Consider the following 22,952-nt stretch of genomic DNA (forward strand, 5'->3'; position numbering starts at 1 on the left):
AGATTTCTTTCCTTATACTAACACTGGGGTTCTCCATTTCTTCCTTTTCTAGTTGCTTTAGGTGTAGAGTTAGGTCATTTATTTGACTTTTTTCTTGTTTCTTGAGGTATGCCTGTATTGCTATGAACTTTCCTCTTAGCACTGCTTTTATAGTGTCCCATATGTTTTGGGTTGTTGTGTTTTCATTTTCATTCGTTTCTATGCATATTTTGATTTCTTTTTTGATTTCTTCTGTGATTTGTTGGTTATTCAGAAACGTGTTGTTCAGCCTCCATATGTTGGAATTTTTAATAGTTTTTCTCCTGTAATTGAGATCTAATCTTAGTGCGTTATGGTCAGAAAAGATGCTTGGAATGATTTCAGTTTTTTTGAATTTATCAAGGCTAGATTTATGGCCCAGGATGTGATCTATCCTGGAGAAGGTTCCGTGAGCACTTAAGAAAAAGGTGAAATTCATTGTTTTGGGGTGAAATGTCCCATAGATATCAATTAGGTCTAACTGGTCTATTGTATCACTTAAAGTTTGCGTTTCTTTGTTAATTTTCTGTTTAGTTGATCTGTCCATAGGTGTGAGTGGGGTATTAAAGTCTCCCACTATTATTGTGTTATTGTTAATTTCCCCTTTCATACTTGTTAGCTTTTGTCTTACATATTGCGGTGCTCCTATGTTGGATGCATATATATTTATAATTGTTATATCTTCTTCTTGGATTGATCGTTTGATCATTATGAAGTGGCCTTCTTTGTCTCTTTTCACAGCCTTTGATTTAAAGTCTATTTTATTGGATATGAGTATTGCTACTCCTGCTTTCTTTTGGTCTCTACTTGTGTGGAATATCTTTTTCCAGCCCTTCACTTTCAGTCTGTATGTGTCCCTTGTTTTGAGGTGGGTCTCTTGTAGCAGCGTATATAGGGGTCTTGTTTTTGTATCCATTCAGCCAGTCTTTGCCTTTTGGTTGGGGCATTCAACCCATTTACGTTTAAGGTAGTTGTTGATAAGTATGATCCGTTGCCATTTACTTTATTGTTTTGGGTTTGGGTTTATACGCTCTTTTTGTGTTTCCTGTCTAGAGAATATTCTTTAGCATTTGTTGGAGAGCTGGTTTGGTGGTGCTGAATTCTCTCAGCTTTTGCTTGTCTGTAAAGCTTTTGATTTCTCCTTCATATTTGAATGACATCCTTGCTGGATACAGTAATCTGGGCTGTAGATTATTTTCTCTCATCACTCTAAGTATGTCTTGCCCTTCCCTCCTGGCTTGAAGAGTTTCTATTGAAAGATCAGGGGTTATCCTTATGGGAATCCCCTTGTGTGTTATTTGTTGTTTTTCCCTTGCTGCCTTTAATATTTGTTCTTTGTGTTTGATCTCTGTTAATTTGATTAATATGTGTCTTGGGGTGTTTCGCCTTGGGTTTATCCTGTTTGGGACTCTCTGGGTTTCTTGGACTTGGGTGATTATTTCCTTCCCCATTTTAGGGAAGTTTTCAACTATTATCTCAAGTATTTTCTCATGGTCTTTCTTTTTATCTTCTTCTTCTGGGACTCCTATAATTCGAATGTTGGAGTGTTTCATATTGTCCTGGAGGTCTCTGAGATTGTCCTCATTTCTTTTAATTCATTTTTCTTTTTTCCTCTCTGATTCATTTATTTCTACCATTCTATCTTCTATTTCACTAATCCTATCTTCTGCCTCTGTTATTCAACTATTTCTTGCCTCCAGAGTGTTTTTGATCTCATATGTTGCATTATTCATTATATATTGACTCTTTTTTAATTTCTTCTAGGTCCTTGTTAAACCTTTCTTGCATCTTCTCAATCCTTGTCTCCAGGCTATTTATCTGTGATTCCATTTTGATTTCAAGATTTTGGATCATTTTCACTATCATTATTTGGAATTCTTTATCAGGTAGATTCCCTATCTCTTCCTCTTTCGTTTGGTTTGGTGGGCATTTATCCTGTTCCTTTACCTGCTGGGTATTCCTCTGTCTCTTCATCTTGGTTATATTGCTGTTTTCGGGGTGGCCTTTCTGTATTCTGGCAGTTTGTGGAGTTCTCTTTATTATGGAGTTTCCTCACTGTGGGTGGGGTTGTATCAGTGGCTTGTCAAGGTTTCTTGGTTAGGGACGCCTGTGTCGGAGTTCTGGTGGGTGGAGCTGGATTTCTTCTCTCTGGAGTGCAATGAAGTGTCCAGTAATGAGTTATGAGATGTCAGTGGTTTTGGAGTAACTTTGAGCTGCCTATATATTGAAGCTCAGGGGTGTGTTCCTGTGTTGCCGGAGAATTTGTGTGGTATGCCTTGCTCTGGAACTTGTTGGCCCTTGGGTGGGTGCTTGGTTTCAGTGTAGGTATGGAGGCGTTTGATGAGCTCCTATCGATTAATGTTCCCTGGATTCAAGAGTTCTCTGATGTTCTCAGGATTTGGACTTCAGCCTCCTGCTTCTGGTTTTCAGTTTATTTTTACAGTAGCCTCAAGACTTCTCCATCTATACAGCACTGATGATAAAACATCCAGGTTAAAGATGAAAAGTTTCTCCACATTGAGGGACACCCAGAGAGGTTCACTGTTTTTGAAGACAATGATCTGCTTTTCTGGGTGCCTGATGTCTTCTGCCAGCATTCAGAAGTTGTTTTGTGGAGTTTACTCAGCTTTGAAATGTTCTTTTTTTTTTTTTTGAAATGTTCTTTTGATGAATTTGTGAGGGAGAAAGTGGTCTCCCTGTCCTATTCCTCTGCCATCTTAGGACCGCCTCTCATGTCACTTTTTTTAGACTGTCTTCTTTCACTTAGCCATATGTATTTTAGGTTCCTTCATGTTTTTTCATGAAATGATAGCTTGTTTCTTTTCACTGATGAATAATATTCCGTTGTCTGAATGTACCACGGTTTGTTTATCCATTCACCTCTTGAAAAGGTCATGACTAGACACCAAATAACATGATTTGGGATTCTGTAAAAATTCATGTGAAGCTTTTGAGTGGGCAAAAGATTTCAGCTTAGTTGGGTAAGTGCCCAGGATTGTGATTGATGGACTGTATGGTAAGAGTGATTTTGTAAGAAATTGCCAGTTGTGTCAAGTTTTTGAATTTCAGCCACTCTAATAGGTGTGTTGCAGTATCTTGTTTTTCTCCAGTAGTCATGTATGGATGTGAGAGTTGGACTGTGAAGAAAGCTGAGCACCAAAGAATTGATGCTTTTGAACTGTGGTGTTGGAGAAGACTCTTGAGAGTCTTTTGGACTGCAAGGAGATGAACCAGTCCATTCTGAAGGAGATCAACCCTAGGATTTCTTTGGAAGGAATGATGCTAAAGCTGAAACTCCAGTACTTTGGCCACCTCATGTGAAGAATTGACTCATTGGAAAAGACTCTGATACTGGGAGGGATTGGAGGCAGGAGGAGAAGGGGACGACAGAGGATGAGATGGCTGGATGGCATGACTGATTCGATGCACATGAGTCTGAGTGAACTCCGGGAGTTGGTGATGGACAGGGAGGCCTGGCATGCTGCGATTCATGGGGTCACAGAGTCGGACACGACTGAGCGACTGAACTGAACTGAACTGAATGTAGTATTATCTTTCTCATCTTTATATGTGCTTATTTGCCCTCTGCATATCTTCTTTGATTAGGTATTTGTTCTGATATTTTGCCCATTTTTAAATTGGGTTATTTGTTTTCTTATTTCTGAGTTTTGAGAGTTCTTAGTATTTACATACTAGACCTTTATTAGATATGAGTTATGTAATGACTTTCTCACAACACCTGGCTTGTCTTTTAGTTTTTTTATAGTGTCTTTTGTGGAGCTGGAATTTTTAATTCTAAGGAAGCTCAATTTATCAGTTTTTTCCCATGAATCATGCTTATGCTTGTCTATCTAAAAACTCATCCTTAAACAAGATCACCTTGACTTTCTCCTGTATTATCTTTTAGAAGGTTTTTAGTCTGTGTTCTACATTTAAATCTAAGATAAATTTGAGTCAGTTTTTGAAAGACGTAATGTATAGATCTAGATTTTTTTTTTAATATATGCATGTCCAAGTCTTCCAGCACATTTTACTGAAAAGACTGTCATTTCTCCATTGAATTACCTTTGCTCTGTTGTCAAAGCTCAGTTGCCTGTGATTGTGTGGATCTGTTTTGGAACCCTCTATTTTATTCCCTTGGTCAGTTTGTTTATTTTTTCTCCAGTACCGTGATGTCTTGATTACAGAAACTTTATAGTAAGTCTTAAAGTCAGTTTCATACTCTATTTAAGTGTTTACTCTTTGCCTTTGGTTATAAGCAGTTTTTACTACGACATGTCTAAGTGTGGTTAGGTTTTATTTGTTATTTAGCCTTTGCTGGGGGTTTGTAATACTATATGAATCAGGGCTTGATTTTTTTTTTTTCTGTAGATTTTGGGAACTTCTCAGGTATAATGTCTTTTAAGTATAAATCCCTCAACCCTTTCTGAGATGTAAAGTATGATCTTTACACTGTATGTTTTACGTCTCTTAAGTTCTTTCATATGTTGTTCATCCTTTTGTCACTTTATACTTTCTTCTGGTGTATCTTCCAATTTATCATTTATTTTTTTGCTTGTGTTTCACCTGCTTTTAAACCCATCTTTGACTTCTTATTAATGATTATTGTAATACTAGTTGTACATTTTTATTTTATTTTTTATGGCTTTCAGTACCCTCCTGGAATTTTCAATCTTCTGTATTATTTGTGTGCATATGTGAAACATAAAGTCTATGTCTGATGATACCAGACATGTTTTTGAGTGGTTTGTGAGCTAAGAGTAGTTTTTACATTTTTATAATGTTGTTTAAAAAACATAGAAGAATATAGAGTTGAGTCTGTATGTGGCCTATAAATCATAATACATTTACTATCTGGCTTTTTCCATAAAAAGTTTGCTGACCTCTGAACTAGATTTAGATTCTTCTTAGATCTGTTTCTGTTGTCTTAGTGATAATGTCATATCTCCTCCTATATCTGATTAGTTTTGATATGGTATTGGACATTGTACATGAACAATTTGAGTTCAGTAGAGTTATTCTGAGACTAAGATGATATTCACTTCTTTCAGAGAAAAGTAAATTTTCTTCCAGCAGGCAAATACAGGGACTTACAATCTTTAATCATACTCCTGCAATCAGAGAATGAGATAATTCAAAGATGGGATTCAGTATTTTGGAGCGATGCTTTGATTTCTGGTTGCCTCTCATCTAGGGGCTTCCCAGGCAGCTTAGCAGTAAAGAATCCACCTGCCAATGCAGAGACACAGGAGACATGGGTTCAATCCCTGTGTCGGGAAGATCCCCTGGAGGAGGAAATGGCAACCCACTCCAGTATCCTTGCCTGGAGAATATCAGGACAGAGGAACACTGGGGGCTGCAGGCCATGGGGTTGCAAAGAGTCAGACATGACTGAGTGGCTGAGCACTCACGCTTGCAGTATAACTCTTCGAAGTCCCAAACCAAATCTTGAGGACTTAGCAGGGATCTCACTTTTGGGATTACTTGACTGCTGAGTATGTAGAAACCTCTCAACTGCCTCTCAGCTGGCAGGCATCTGCTACTGATGGAATTGGCAGATGCCTCTGGAAGAAAAGTGATCCAAAATGTCATGCTCATCTGTGTAGATTTCTATCTTTTCTCTGCTCTTAGCTTCCTAATTCTTTTACACCTTATTAGTAGTCTGTGGCTTTCATACAGGTTGTTGTTGTTTAGTTGCTAAGTCATGTCTGACTCTTTTGCAACCCAATGGGCTGTAGCCTGCCAGGCTCCTCTGTCGATGTGATTTCCCAGGCAAGAATACTGGAGTGGGTTTCCATTTTCTTCTCCAGGGTATCTTCCCAAGCCAGGAATTGAACCCATGTCTCCTGCTTGGCAAGCAGATTCTTTATCACTGAGTCACTGGGAAGCCTTTCATACAGGTAGTTTTAGTATTTTTTTGAGCTGTTCCAGTCATTAGTGAGGAGGTTGGTTCACATTATTCTGACTTTAATTATTAGAAATATGACTGTCCTCTTACAATTACTTTGCTAATGAATAGGGAAATGCTTTTCTACATTTTTTTCACTTCTGCTTTTTTATGTTTTTATTTCAGATAGCCTCATTATTTCCTATGTATATTGTGGGGTACATTGAGCCAAACAAGTTTCAAAAGATAATTCATGCAAACATGGTAAAGTTTTAAATACTTATAAGTCATATATTAAAATAAGATTTCAGAGTTTATAAAATAGAACTGACTGTTTTATTTACCTCCTCTCAGGTAGTGTTTAATACATATGATGTTGATAATATTATAGAAGGATAACTGAATGACATATTAGAGCAACTCTGCTTTCAACTAGACTGCAGATGTTTTGTACTCAATGAAACTTAAAAATTTTTTGTTTTATTATTGTTGTTGCTACTTTTGAAACTGCCTTTTCTCTCTGAGACCTGAGATTTTTTAATACTTTGCATGACTGTAAATGTTTTTCCATTATTGTTTTTATATTAGTTTCCAAACACATCTCCATTAAGAAAATAAATGAAAATCTTTAATAAGAATGTAAAATAAAACTTCCTTATTGAGAGAAGTTCTCAAGTAGTTTAACAAAACTCAGATTAGAAAACTAATACTTATAACTAAGTCTTTCTTTTTATATCATTACATTATTAAATCAGTAGAAATAATTGTTTTTTCTTTGTGCCAGGTTGCAAATGAGAAAAAAATTAAATTCTGTTATATAGTATTTATGGTGTTGAAGGTACTTAGAGCCTGTCAGTGTGTTGAAATTGTTATCACTTGGTCAAGATCTATTTATTAATATTCTATGCAAATAAAGTTTATATTAGAAATGACTGTATCCTTGTAGACAAAGTATGCATTATGATATTTATCTAATAACTATAAAATGTATTTATTCAATTTTCAGATTTCAGTTTTCCTTTGTTTTGTATTCATGTTTGGAAATCCAATGTATTTATCTTCTTACTATTCTTCATCTCTGGTAATAACGTTGGTGAGTGTTTGTTAAGCTCATAAAGATTTTTTTTACCTTCAAGTAGCAATTTTAACCATTTAATGTAGGTTAGAAAGAATAAATGGGTTTCCCAAGTGGCACTAGTGATAAAGAATCTGCCTGATGATGCAGGAGATGCAAAAGATGTGGGTTCAATCCCTGGGTTGGGAAGATCCCCTGGAGTAGGAAATGGCAACCTGCTCCAGTATTCTTGCCTGAAAAATTCCATGGACAGAGGAGCCTAATGGGTTATAGTCTCTGAAGTCACCAAGAGTCAGACAAGACTGAGCACAACAATTAACAAGAACAAATAGGGCCCTTTCTGGATTATTACTCACAAGAAAAGTTTTTCCGAGATAATGCTTTTCTTTATCTCATCCTTAAAAAATAATATAAGGTAATAATAATAATATTACCTTTTTAAGCCAATACCCCAGTAACTATTTTTAAATAATAAAGTAATGACTTACTTTTTAAAATATGCCATAATTTATGATAAAAATTATTTATTTCCTTCTAAGTCACTTCAGTAGGCTAAGTACTTACTGCAGTGACACTGCCATTGCCCAAAGCATTTTTGGAATTCCTCTGAATTGCCTTCACAGACTGTGGCACATTCTTTTGAATATCCTCAATGGTGGCAAATCTTCGTCTTTCAAGGGTGGATTTGATTTTTGGAAACGACCAAAGTCTTATGACTAAGGTGGGTGATTGGACTGGATAATACAGATCTTGATCAAAATATAGTGTGACAATAAAGTGATAAGACCGATTTTCTTGCACCCATAAGGAAATAAACTCTGAATTATAAAGTTTATAAAGGAGTTTCAAACTGTTTTGAGCAATGGCAACATAAATTAGAATAAGTGTATAGTCTCCTCATGTAACTTACTTTCATGGAATAACTCTCATTTGAAGTTGTATTTGGAATGGTGGTTCAGTAAATCAGTTTTATTACCTTATAGTCACACTTTTGATGTTCATATGCCAGTACTTGGAATGTTCTCCCTCACTGGAATGTTCCTGGGATATTCCCTTTCCACAGTGATCAGAAAATGATAATACAGAAATACCAAAATACAGCACTTTTCCATATATGGTGCATTGATTGAATCTTTCGAGATTTAAGGTTTCTTCCCCCACTCTTCAAAGTTGAAGTATAGTTGTTTTACAATGTTGTGCCAATTTCTGCTGTAGAGCAAAGTGACTCAGTTATATATATACACACACACACACACACACACACACACACACATTCTTGAAATTTAGGTTTTTAACATTTTTATCTCCCCATACTTTTTTTTTTATTTTTTGCCTCACAGTGAGTAAGCTCTCCTCTTTCTATCTCCAAAAAACACAGGCTCTTTTCAGCATTTTGTCAAACATTTTCAGCATTACAGAGTAGAGAACTTGTTATATTCTGCTCATCCACCTCTTTTTATGAAAACCTTTTTTATTTTAAAATATAGCAGATGTAGAAAACTTTATAAAACCAATATTTCATATACTGACTAATACTGATAAGTATTAATAATACTGTTTTTAAGGACTGTTATACATCCTTAAAATACCATCACATCAAAGCCAGAACTTTCTTAACCATTCGAGAAGCCCTCCATGTGACCTAGAGGGGCTCTAAAACAGTAGCGTCTATCTTGGCTATGGTCAAGATTGCTTGATCACTCCAAGCTTTTCCTTACAATTTTATCAAGCTTCTGTTTTTAATCTACAGGCTTCTAATACGTCTCTATGTTTTCTTCCTGGAATATTTATTTGTTGAAAAACTTGGGTCATTGCACATGTGAAGGGTTCTGTGATCTAGATTTAACTCTCTGAGTCATTATGAGGCAGCTTTACATCTTCTTTGTCTTCTGTATTAATACTTGAATCTAAAGCTTAGACATGTTCAAGTTTAATACCTTTGGCAAGTCTATAGTATTGTTCTTTAAGCAGAAAGCACTTATTATCTGGTACCTCTCTTTTTATGATCACAGCCTCCAGTGCTTAGTACCAGATTCATTAATTCAATAAGGATTGCAAAATTCTGATCTTCTAATCCCCCAGTTACAGTTTATATATGAAAAGTACATGTCTAAATCAATGGAGTTGGGAGGAGGTAGAAAAATATTTGAAGAAATCATGACCAAAATTTTTCCAAATTTGATGAAAATTATGATCTTCTGGATGAAGGATTTCAATGAATCTCAAGTACAAGAAACATAAAGCTATATAGTAAGGCATATTATCAGTTTGTTCAAGGTCAGTGATAAAATCTTAAGAGCAGTAAGAGAAGTAAGACATATTAAATATAGAAGAACAGAGTAAGGATGTCAGATTTTTCATAAGAAAAAAATACAAGCAATAAAACAGTTAAGCAACATCTTTAAAATACTTAAAAATGCTATCTACAATTCTATATTCAGCAAACATGTTTTTCAAGAATTAAGGCAAAATAAAGAGTTATGACCAGCAGTTTTACACTAAAAGGAATATTAAAGAAGGTCCTTCACATGAAAGGAATATATTATAATATTAGATATCAGTCTGGCTCTATGAAAGGCAGTGGAAATAGTAGCTAAAGATTTTCCTACCATTTGTGACAACATGGGTAGACCTTGACATAATACTATGTGAAATAAGTCAGACAGAGAAAGACAGCTACAGTCTTTCCATTTGTGTCTTCTTTAATTTCTTTCAACAGTGTTTTCAGTGTATAAACCTCTCACCTCTTTGGTTATGTTTATCCTTACTATTTTATAATTTTTAGGCTCTTGTGAATAGCAGTATTTTCTTAACTTCCTTTTTAGGTAGTTCATTGTTAATGTCTAGAAATACAACATAGTTTCTTTATTGAGTTTGTACCCTGCTACTTTGCAGAACTTAGTAGTTCTAACACTGTGTGTATGTATAGAATCTTTAGTGTCTTATACATTTAAGATGATGCCATCTGTGAACAGAGATAATTTTACATTTTCCTTGTTCCTGATCTTAGAGGAAAGCTTTTAGTTTTTCACTATTGAGTATGATGTGAGCAATGGCATTTTCAGATATGATCTTAATTATGTTGAGATAATTTCCCTTTAGTTTGTTGAGAGTTTTTATCATGAAAGGGTGTCAGATTTTATCAAATGTTTTTCTGCATTGATTGAAATGATTATGTGATTTTTATCCCTTGTTATGCTGAACCATCCTAGCATTGCAAAGATAATTATCACTTGACCTTGATCCTTTAATGTGATGTTAAATTTGGTTTGATAATATTTTGATAAGAACTTTTGCATCTGTGTTCATCTGGGATGTTGGTCTATAGTTTCGTTTTCTTGTAGTGTCCTTGTCTAACTTTGGTATCAGAAACATGCTGACTTTATGTAATATGTTTGGAGTTATTCCTTTCTCTTCAATTTTTTGGAAGAGTTTGAGAAGGATTGACATTAGTTCTTCTTGAAATATTTGGCAGAATTCACCAGTAAAGCCAACTGGTCCCACTTTTGTTTTTTGAGAGATTTTTGAATATGATTCAATATCCTTACTAGTTATAGGTGTGATCAGAGTTTTCCTTCCTTCATGATTCTGTCTTGGTAGATTATATGCTTCTAGAAATGGATCCATTTTTTTAAATAATATAATACATTGACATTTAATTGTTCATAGTAGTCTCTTACCTATTTTGCTTGTGTTCAGTTGTTAAATATGGGAAAGTAAATTTCTTTCCTGTTGTACCAACTTTGACCACAAGCAAAAGTTCCCTCTTGATTGATTTTAATTATTTTTGTGGTGAAAAGTACCATGTTTCTAGGAATAAGAAATATACATCTTATACTCAGAAAAATACCACTCTCTCTCCTCTCTTCCACCTCATTCTCTCCACTTTTCTTTTTACTTTGGTCCTGCCTATTTCTTTTAAAAAAAGTATTTATGTATTTGGCTGTGTTGGGTCCTAGGATCTTCATTGCATAATGTGGCATCTTTCACTGTGGCACATGGACTCTCCGTTTGTGGCGAGGGGGCCCAGTTGCTTTGAGGCACATGTGATCTTAGTTCCCCGGCCAGGGTTGACCCTGCGTCCCCTGCATTGCAGTGTAGATTCTTAACCACAGGGACTTCACCAGGGATGTCCCCTCCCTATTTCTTATGAGATAGCTCATTGGTTTTCTAGTTTACCCATTTACTTTTTTCTTTTTTGTACTAATAAATATTACATATATATTTAATCATAACCCCTCTTAATGACATGAAAGGTAGCATACTATAGTTTTTTGCATTTTTGATTTATCAACCTATCCTGGGTATCACTTAGTAACCTTTTCTGGATGGAGATCTTCAACCTTCCTTATAATTTCATAGTAAGTATTCCCTTCTGCATATTCTATAGATAATTTAACCACTGTCCTATGTCTGAGCACTTGATTTATTTCTTGTATTTTGCATTTACAAGCAATTTTGCATTGTATAATATGGTACATTTATATTTTTCTGTTGTTGGAAGTTCAGGAAATCTGGTTCATCTTGGGCCAAATAGGTGATAGAAAATTCTCCTCCAGATCTAAACAATACACAGGCCTAAGATTTGTTTCTCTTTGGAGCCTTTACTTTTCAATACCAACTTGAGAATAAACAAATACCTTACCAACTTGCAGAGATAGTAGTAGAAGTATTCCTAGTCCCTGTACATCTTTGTCAGTTTAGACTACTATAATAAAAATACCAGACTGGGTAGCTTTTGTAGAAATCTATTTCTTACAATTCTAAATGCTGGAATGTGCAAGATCAAGATGTCACCTAATGTAGTAAGTGGTAAGAGCTTTCTTTTTGATTTGTAGACAGATATCTGCTTTGTCCTCCCATGATGGAGAAAGGGATTTTCTTTATGTCTCTTCTTAGAAAGGCATTAAGCCCATCTATGAAGTTCCCACTTTCATAATGTTATATAATTACCTCACAAAGTTTCCACATCTAAATATGTTGCATTTGAGATTATCATTTCAACATATGGATTTGTACAGGGATATAAATATTTAGTTGATAGCATCAAGGATCCCAGGGATTTTGAGGATCCCAGCTGTCTGCATGAGTCTTAATTAACCTTACATAGCTTCAAGTTACTTCTGCTGCCCTCCCTTTTAATATAAGCTCACATTTGTAACCCTGTAACTCTGGTCTACAGACCTCCTTAAAAACTGTCATAGGTTCTCTCCTAATTAATGGTTTAGTTTTTAAAAATCACCTCCTTTCCTTGGCACCTGATAAGTACCTTTTCTTTCTTATAAATTCGGTTAGACATATTTTTTAACATTTTAAAATATGTGGGAGTTTGGAGAGGAAGAATGCTCCTTTTGCTGGGTAACTTCTGTGTACACTTGCATGGAATGTACCTTTCCCACACCATCTGCCTCCTCAGAGGAGTTTTCATACATAAAACATCCCAAGTAACTTAGTGAGGAATTAACTTGATTCTAGAGTCAACTTTTTGGCACAGAAAGCATTTGGCTCTCACACCCCTCAAAATTTTCCATGTCCAAATTCAGAAAAATCAACAATGAAGGAAAACATCTGGTGATAACCAAGGTAGAAGGGGTTGGCTACATGATTTTTGAAATGTATCATTCATATAAAATATAAATGTTAATTTTATTTAATTATTTTATTTTATATCATATGCATTTTAGGTGATAATTCTAAAGAGAAATAAAATTCAAAGATTTGCAGTATCTGAACTCCACTTTTGGGTAAGGTTCAACATTTTTACCACAATTTCTTCAAATCCTTCTTTATTTCTATAAACTGAATACAAATAATGTACTTTAAGAATTGAATGATTTATAGTTAATAAATATTAAAGCTACTTTCACAAGATGGAAAATAGTCCTTAGTAACACCTACAAGTCCTTTTCAAGAAGTTAGTTCATTTATTTCAGCACTACTTTCAGGCCGTTGTTCTTTACTTTTCATTCTGCTATAGCCCTACTACCTGGCTTTTAATTTTTTTTTTTCTATTTGCTTTGAGTTTTTTTTTTTCTTTAGACTTAGTAACCTTCTCTTCAACATAACTCAATCTGTAGTTCTGTCTCTGCTGTCCCTGTTTGTTTTTTCTGCATTTATTCATCATCAATCTTTCCTTCATTTTCCATCTTTAGATTCTTATTATCTTTGTCTTTTTAACATTTTCCTTACAGTCCCTTTTTAATTTCAACTCAGCCACTACCTGATCTTTGTTTCACTTGTTCCCAAATGTACAAATGAGTGGCCCAGGTCACCTTTATACTTGTGTGTTATGTTACAAAGTAAAGTAAGTATTTTATTAGGTAGGTGTTGCGATGACTTACCTCTTATAATATCAAGCAGATAACATTCTTTTTCTCTGGGTCTTTAATGTACTCTTTCTAAAAAATAAAATCTGCCATATAGAAGAACTGTGTGATTACATATTATATATTGTTATGGTAAAACTGGAAAATATAAGGTAAATATCTACTCAGAATGCAAATGAACAAAATGGGATGAGTTGCCAGTTTCTCATTACTGGAAGCATTCTCCCATAACCATGATGAAAATACACTTAAGTTATTGAATCACATTACGTTTCTAATATATGATGTATGAGTTTATTTTATTTTAGAAAAATTGGCAATGCCTGTTTTTTAAAAGATTAAACCAAGAAATCAGAAGAAAATTTAAAGATTTTTATTTAATAATTGAACTCAAAAGAAAAGCAAAGTTTTAATTACAAATCATTGTAAAATGACAGCAAATCAGCAGTGCCTGTGGATATTTAGGGGATTCTGCCAACATTGTGCTCAGAGGAAAGTTTATTGTCTTGTATATTTTCAGTTTTAGATCAGAAAGAATAAAAAGCTTTCAACTCAAGAATTTCAAAGAAACAAAAATCTGAATGAGAGAAAAGATATTATGAATATTCAGCTTATATATATGTTTTTAAACTGATATAATTAATACCACCAGTCTCTTGCAAAAGGGAGAAATGAACCATCATAGTCATCTAAACAGCATAAAAGATATTCTTGCTTTATATGGCTAATTTTTTTTGAAAAGAGTAAAAGAAAAGGCAAAACTGTTTTGAACTGACACTTTTTTTTTTTTTACAAAAACATCTATTTTATTACTCCAAATAATTCTTACATGCCTATGGAATAACGATTATGTTGCATATCTTATTCTGTCATAATTGGGAAATTTTAAAACAAGGAAATCCTTATGTTTTTGAATTGAATGATAGTAAAACAATGTATAGGAAAATTGTCACTTATGAGTGATCAAACCCTAATTTTAATATTCTTTACCATCATATGGTAAGTTGGAAGAAAGACTCTTTTTCCCCTTGCTAGGTACTAGGTATTCTCTATTTTTAGCTTCTGTGTATCTTTAGCAAAGATAAATATTTATGACATAAAGCCTAAACAAGTACTTTTAGGCCTAAGTGATTCACTTACAGTTTTCCTCAATAGGAGCAAACTCAGTGCTTAATGGGAGACCTCAGTTTTTAGTTGCAAGGTAAATATTGAATTGAGCTTATGCTGAAATTTACTCAAAACCCAAGGGGAACTCTGTGTGTATCATAAGGAATGTAAATCCTTACAAAAAGGAAAATAAAATCTTACTAGTAATCTAAAGCTGAACATTCAGAAAGCTAAGATCATGGCATCTGGTCCCATCACTTCATGGGAAATAGATAGGGAAACAGTGGAAACAGTGTCATACTTTATTTTGGGGGCTCCAAAATCACCACAGATGGTGATTACAGCCATGCAATTAAAATACGCTTACTCCTTAGAAGGAAAGTTGTGACCAACATAGATAGCATATTGAAAAGTAGAGATATTACTTTGCCAACAAAGGTCCGTCTAGTCAAGAAGGCTATGGTTTTTCCAGTAGTTATGTATGGATGTGAGAGTTGGACTGTGAAGAAAGCTGAGTGCTGAAGAATTGATGCTTTTGAACTGCTGTGTTGGAGAAAACTCTTGAGAGTCCCTTGGACTGCAAGGAGATCCAACCAGTTCATTCTGAAGGAGATCAGTCCTGGGTATTCATTGGAAGGACTGATGCTAAATCTGAAACACCAATATTTTGGCCACCTCATGTGAAGAGCTGACTCATTGGAAAAGACTCTGATGCTGGAAGGGATTGGGGGCAGGAGGAGAAGGGGACGACAGAGGATGAGATGGCTGGATGGCATCACTGACTCAATGGACGTGAGTTTGAGTGAACTTCGGAGTTGGTGATGGACAGGGAGGCCTGGCGTGCTGCGATTCATGGGATCGCAAAACGTCGGACACGGCTGAGCGATTGAACTGAACTGAAGGTCAGGCATGAACAGTATGGTTAAGCCTAGGTTTACTTATGAACACTCAGGGAGACCTGGGTTCAATCCCTGGGTTGGCAAGATCTCCTGGAGAAGGAAATGGCAACCCACTCCAGTGTTCTTGCCTGGAAAATCCCATGGACAGAGGAACCTGGTAGGCTGTAGTCCATGGGGTCGCAAAGAGTCAGACATGACTGAGCAACCTTACTTTCAACTTCACTTTACTCATGAACTTAGATTTTTAAATTCCATCTATACTAAAAATTACTCCATGGATCTAAAATACAAAAGATTAGCAACTCAAAAGTAGCCGTATGCTTGTGTATGTGTGTATGTATGTATGTATATATATATAAACACTGAATCCAAAGTAGGATAAAGCTAACAAAATCCATGTCAAGGCACAATCATAAACTGCTGCAAACTAAAGGCAAAGAAAATGTTTTGAAAACAGATAGGGAGAAATGGGACATTACCTTTAGGCCCAAACAGATTTCAATCATACCAGACTTCTTTTCTATAAGTATGGGAGCCAGAAGGATGTGGCACAGCATTTGAAAAATGCTGGAAAGAATTGTGAATGATAATTTATATATACAGTGAAAGTGTCTTTTTGGAATGAAGAGGAAAGTAAAACATATTCTCAGATGAAGGAAAACTAAGAATTTGTTTTCAGTAGAGCAACCCTTAAATGGAAATCCTTGAAGCAGGAAGTAAATGATGAAAGAATCTTAGAACATTCAGAAGAAATAAAGGATGACAAAATGGATACACATAGGTATAAATATAATTGACTATTTTTCTCTTGAGTATTTCCTTTCATGTGTTTTTATTTTTTAAATTTTGTTGTTTTTTTGTCTAAGTATTTGAGTCAGGCTTTTCATTTATTTTTACTCTAATTTTTACAAACTTTTTATTTTGCATTGGGATATAGCTGATTAACAATGTTGTGATAGTTTCAGTGGAACAGCAAAGGGACTCAGCCATACATATACATGTATCCATTCTCCCCCATATTTTTATTGATAAAAGTTTTTGAGGCCATCCATTTTCTTCTGATTACTGTGTTACATATATTCCTTAGTTTCTAGTATGTAGTTTTCATTACCTTATTTAAAAAAAAATTCTTCAAGTTTGTGTTTCCCTTTCACTTAGGACTTGTTATTAGAATGTTTGTTATTAATCATTTCTAAGAGAAAGGGCTTTTTAGTCTTCTGACTTCTATCTATTTTGTTTATTTTCTAGGTAATTCAAGGTAGTGCTTGGTTTTTTGGAACAATCATTTTGAAATTTCTGACATCTAAAATTTTAGGTGTTTCAGACCATGTAAGTACTTTCTAGTTAGAATATTAAAAGTTCTGTAAATGCATAGTTGGAGAAGACTTTGAAACCATCTCTTTTAAAATGAAACCTCTATATTTTATGGAGGCTGAGTACCTTCTTCAAAGTCCCAAGCTAGTTATTGGCAGAGTCAGTACTAAAATCCTGTAGATTTTTTTCAGCCCACTTAGAAAAAAATACATTAATGAATGGTGACTAAACCTTCTTGGAAAAATTTATGTTAAATAGTTGTTTACATTTTGGTTAAAATACAAATAATTTGTTTAGCAAGTTATTGATTAATTATAAATGTAAATATGAACAGTCTGTCCTCAACTTTGAAGTATAGAACTCAAAGTTTTATTTATAATTAGACACTAAAATTAAGGTGTGATTTGATATCTTTAAAGTTTTTCTTATATAAAGAATATGATAAAAATTCTCTATCTTTTCATCTTCTAGAACATATGTGGACCACATCCCTAATGTACAGTGTTTCTGTCTGTTTTAAGGCTAATGCCTCAAATGATGGCTCTTTTCAAAGATAAATTCCTGTCAGCTAATTTGCTTAGGGAATATAAAGCAGTACATGAATTTAACTTTTGATTTTTAGCACTTTCTGTTTGGATAGACAATAGATGAGTACATCATGCAATAATCTACCCGGAAATTTACCATATCTAGTACTCTCCAGTTAGAACCCTGTCTGCTGATGAAATTGCTTCAAACTTAACAAGGGATTATCGTAGTTAACTCTCTTAAAATGACAAGTGCTATCACTATCCAGTACAATTAACCCTATATACTTATTAATGGTAAATGAAATTTCAAAATATAAGGATTTGTCATTTACTGTTAGCTCTGCATTTTGGTTTATTAGGTTTATTTGTCATTCTTAAATTTTTATTCTTTAGGGGATGTATATTTTACGGTAAACTTTATTTAGGCATCTTAAGTTATTACTAAGTTAATCTGTGATTTTCTTTCTTGACTTGCTCTACATTTTCACTCAACTCTTTACAAATCCTAAAACACACACACACAGGCATACACCCTTGGTATTCTTAAGTGACTTCTATGTGACAGCTGTGAGAAAGACTTGAAACTAAAGTGGCTTGGTTAAATTATCATTAGTCACCAGCCCTACTCTAAATTAGAAAAATAAAGTTAACTGTAAATTATGCTTGGAACTGGTAGATAATGCAATGATGAGTAATTGAAAACCATAATCATCAAAGTTGATATAAAATAATTTATGTTCTTGTAAAGTAATTTGAATTACTGCTTTGCATACCAGATATTTTTCTTACCTTCTAAGGATGCAGTGTAAAAATAATTGTCTCACCGAAGTAAATAATAAATGATCAGTAGAAAATAGTTCTACATTGGATTTAGTTGATGGTATTTATTTTAAAGGCCTTCCCAGGCCAAGTACCTAAATCAGAGTTGTATGGATAGTTGTTGTAATTCTCTTGAAGAATAGCTTCATTGTTAATAGCTTCAACATATGTCTGAAAAATTCAAGAAGCACCAAAAAATTGTGCTTAATGTATGAGGCTTTGTGAAAATGACAACACATGGAAAATTTGCTAATGATTTACAATATGTGGTAAAAGGGGTTAACATGAAATGTTTTGTTCTTGATAAATGATCTGATCACGAAATTTCTTGGTCAGCTGCATGGTGGTTTGTGCCCAGCAAATGTTGATTTTAGCTCATTCTTTGTATTAGCATCTTATCTACTTATTTTTCCTGACTTCTTTTTCCTTTTCATTTCTCTTGATATTTCTGTTTGTTTTCAATTTTGTTCATTACTCAGCACATAATGGGGTTCACTGTATTTTTTGTTTTCTTGAAGAGGCATCCTTGTACCGTGGATGTATCTTCTCTGTAGACATTATTACTGCTGCAGCAAACCAATTATTATTAACTATAGTTATTTTTGTGATTTTAATTTTTCTTCCAGATTCGCCTGAGTGACCTTATTGCCGCCAGAATCTTAAGATATACAGATTTTGATACCTTAATTTACACCTGTGCTCCTGAATTTGACTTCATGGAAAAAGCAGTATGATGAGTTCTTGCTCTTAAGTTTCTCTTTAATCTGAAATTCAAAAATTTTATTTAGAAACACCCAATTTATTTATTCTTATCATTTTTTATGATAACCTTTGCTAATAATATGGCCATTCTCATATAGTTTCTTACATGTAAAATCAGTAAACAATGGCCCCTACCAGGGCAGGTGCACAGAATGTGACCTATGGTCAATTACTATTATTGCAGTTCAGTTAATTTTAATAATCTGGGTCAGTTGGTGGTATGAGAGCATTCAGGAAAAATAAACCCAAATTATTGTTTTGTTTTTTAAAAATTCAGTTTTCTTTCACTTAATATCTCAAATATTACAAAATTTTATAATAAAACATTGCCAAGTAAATATGCTAGTAATAATATATGGTTATCTCTTATCTGTCAAATCAGTCATACATTCATTCAAAAACAATTATTGACCATTAATTATCTATGAGGCAGTTTGTAATAGGACTACAAAGAGTTAAATAACTTGGTTCCTGCCTTTAAGAAATATATAATTTGGTTAAGTGGTAAATCACTCCCTATCACAACTCATGAGAATTATTTACCTGCTGCTTTTGTTTCAGTATTTATTTATACTTACAGTAATTACTTAGTCTTTCTCCCTTGTTAGTCCTATAGTTTCACAAATGAAAATAAGAGAAACTTAAAGCCCAGGAGATGATAATCTAGGGCCCATGGATCAATAAACACACATTTTAAAACTTACTATTATATAAATAAAGGAAAGATAAAACTCAAGAAAGGAAAAAATAATAACCATGGCTAGTTTTGCTTTAATAGTTTTTATCATTATAATTTTTGATATATTTGTGTAACTCATTATAATTTTGATTCTTATGTTAGAATATGAAACTTGATAATATATGTTCTGTTAATGACAAAGATATCTTTTACCTTTAAGAAATCTCATTGTGACAATTTGAAATACACTTTTATAGCATAAAATTTAATAAAAAATATTTTGAATAATTTGCTATATTTCAGACGCCAGTGCAATACTCAAAGACATTGTTGCTTCCAACTGTTGTGGTGATTACTTATTTTATCTTTAAAAAGGTATTAAAAATTTTTTTTTACCTGCTTTTGGGTTTAAGACAGGGACTTAGATTAGTGCTAATAGCTCAGAATTCTGTCTTACTTTTAGGATGACTCTTCCCCTCCCTAAAACCTTTTTTTATTCAGATTTTTCTTTACCTCACTTTATATGGAGTTTTTAATCTGCCACATTAGAAAAGATATTTTTATTTATTCTTTCAAAAGAAATGTGTCGATTACCCACTATATGGTAAGAACTATATTAACACTGTAGGTACACTGGGATAAATAAGACAAGTCCACCCTATCTTGAAACTCGCAGTCTGATCCAGTGGGAACAATGAACAAATAATTTCCCAAATGATTAAATAATTGCAATTGTTATTGGTACTAAAAAAAGTAGAATGACCATTTTGGTATCTTTCAAAATAAGACACATTCAAAGAAGTCTTGATCCATTTTGAAACATGAATAGAAATCTGTATAGCCATTAAAATATCATTCTCTACTGTTCACTGTTTTCATACAAAAAAAGAAAGTATTATCACCATAGAAGAACTAATGTTTAAAATACTACTGGAAGATTTTGTTGGTCTGGGAGTAGTTTATCTGAAAGCCTGGTTAAAGACAGTGGGTCCTCAGTTTTTAGCAATTTTGAACCACCTTTATTTATATTATTGAAAAATTGCCCTGCCTTTAGTCAGTAGGTGTTTTATGCTTTTAAGCAGATAGCAGTAACATTATTTCTCTACTGCCACAGCAAGTTGTCTCTACTTCAGCTGGTTCTGTTGAAGTCAGTATTCTATATTTAAAGTCAAATTGCCTATCTTTCTATGTAGTTTCAATTCCCACATTTCTTATTATTTTGTTTTCACATCGAAGATGACTAATTTATGAGTGAGAAAGGCATTCCCTCTATATCTATGCTGCTTCACCCTTGGTCTAGTTCCCTAGGCACCACTTGGAAAGAGTCAGGATAGACAGAGGTGATGAGAGGGAGTGAGTAAACCACACACAAGTTTGCTGCTCTCCCTTGCTTTGACCCTGCCCAGCTCGAGCTGCAGGTTTTCTCTGTTAGCCAGTTTCTCTATCCCATCATGTTGGCTTGTGTCACTCTTATGAGGTGTCCCACTTGTAAGTACTAATGCAAGAATTAACTATCCAGCACAGGAGAAAATGACAGCTAGATCTACTATTAACTATTTTAAAAATAAAGATATAAAACCTCATAAACGTAATACTAGCTCCCAAGCATACCACAGTTCAAACCATGTTTGTGCAGTAGCTGGCATGCACATACACGTATCCCCAGACGTATACACAGACATAACCATCCCTGCATGTATACACAGACATAACCATCCCTGCACGTATACACATACACAGACATAACATACGGTATACACAGACATAACATCCCCACACGTATACACAGACATAACATACAGTATACACAGACATAACATTCCCACACATATACACAGATATAACATACAGTATACACAGACATAACATCCCCATGTATACACAGACATAACATACGGTATACACAGACATAACATCCCCATGTATACACAGACATAACCATCCCTGCAGCCACTAAAGCTTAACTCCACTTTTGCATCCACATAACTGCCTCAGTCTTTATTTGCCCTGTTATGGCTTATTTTCCACGTCAGGGATACTTCTGATGTTCATTTAATTTTTCACTTGTGTGAAATCACTTCTGGGAAGGAAAGGAGCAAGACATGTGTAGTATCATTTTACCATGACACTACTGAATCTTAGACTCCTATAAATGTATGCGTTCTGTTGTCTGTGCCTTTGAATAGGCTTTTGCTTGTCATAAGGAGTGTAATCTCATTTTTGTTATTTGAAACATTCTTCCATGCAGGAATCTCTTGGATCAATGAGAGAAGTTAAAAATTCTAAACTTAGATATAACATCTGAGTCCAAATTTTATTATGTATTTTTTTCAATGTTTATCTGTGAGTTATAAGCCACGTATCATGCAGAGTACAAAATTTTAAGTTCTTGTAAATTTCTTGTCTATAAATGCTGCTGAAACCTCTTTGGCCAACATAAGCTTCATACTCATCTTTACTCCTCCCTCTCTCCCTCTCTCATCATTAGCTGATACATCTTGATAAGTGCTCTTAAGCCTTCTGTAGCAGTCACTTCAGGCTGAGGTAGACCAGGGAGGCAGGCATGCCACAGCTAATTTTATAATAATCAGGAGTTTGAGTAGGAATATAGTCTTTGTAGACAGAGACAGAGAGAGACTCCTAATTTCTTAGAAGTTCGACATAAAATAGCCTCTGAAATACCTGGAGAAACCTGCCTCCTTTGTGGAAACCAGTCCCCCCACTACAGCTCACTTGCATCTGGTAAAATATACACTTAAACTCCAGTCAGAAGTTACCCATATATAAACCTTAGAATTTTAGACCCCAAAGATTTACTCTAAAGCACCTGTCATTTTCATGGAGAAGGAGGTTACAACTTCAAGATATTGCTTTCCTAAGGCAGAGCTGGAACTAAATTGTTTCCAAGGACTTGTTTTAACAATAAAAATACTTCTTTCTAGTAGGGATGTCTTTGTTAATGAATCAGGGCATTTAAAATATCACTTAATTCCTTAGACGTTTCATCAATTTGATTCTGTTCACAGGCTATTCGTGATATTCGGTGTGTCTTATGTGCAAACACTTATCTAAGGTAATTATATCATAGTTGTTTTTAATATTTGGTTATTAAATAACTTGCTATAATATCAGTTTTCCAAATGAATGTACATTAAATTTCACCATCATGATTATGAAAGGAAACATGAACCAAACTTAGATTTCTTCTTCTTGGAAAGAAGAAAAGACTGTATAATGGCTGTGTCTTTTTTATGCATTTGGACTTGTTTTAAAGGATTTATATTTGTGAATTACCTCAAAGTTTAAATTGGTTTAATTTAATATACCACTAGAATTTAAAGTCAGTAAATAAGTAAGCTGAAGTTTTTTTTTTGGTGATTTTTTTTTTAACTTTCAGAGAAAGCAAGTTGCTTTTCTGAGTATTCATGGAATAGTTTTTCCTACATTTAGTGTTAAAACTGTTTTATTACATTTATTTGTGGTTTTAGTAGTCACTAAAATTATAGTATAAACAAATACAAGCAAAATATAACTAA

At 34.1% G+C, this 22,952-nt stretch overlaps 1 protein-coding gene across 1 annotated transcript in view; it reads left to right on the top strand.

Annotated features, from left to right (window-relative positions):
* The window catches only part of DPY19L2 (dpy-19 like 2), a 96,450-nt gene that overhangs the window by 42,132 nt on the left and 31,366 nt on the right, over window positions 1-22,952 (top strand). Inside the window, exons 10-16 of the mRNA XM_040260205.1 lie at window positions 6,092-6,169; window positions 6,912-6,998; window positions 12,665-12,724; window positions 16,561-16,641; window positions 18,602-18,703; window positions 19,720-19,791; window positions 22,443-22,489. Of these exons, the coding sequence (XP_040116139.1) occupies window positions 6,092-6,169; window positions 6,912-6,998; window positions 12,665-12,724; window positions 16,561-16,641; window positions 18,602-18,703; window positions 19,720-19,791; window positions 22,443-22,489 (527 nt within the window). The remainder of the gene's footprint in view (window positions 1-6,091; window positions 6,170-6,911; window positions 6,999-12,664; window positions 12,725-16,560; window positions 16,642-18,601; window positions 18,704-19,719; window positions 19,792-22,442; window positions 22,490-22,952) is intronic.

The sequence above is a fragment of the Oryx dammah genome, unplaced genomic scaffold (genome assembly GCF_014754425.2).
Source record: "Oryx dammah isolate SB20612 unplaced genomic scaffold, SCBI_Odam_1.1 HiC_scaffold_18, whole genome shotgun sequence".
NCBI classification, from domain to species: domain Eukaryota; kingdom Metazoa; phylum Chordata; class Mammalia; order Artiodactyla; family Bovidae; genus Oryx; species Oryx dammah.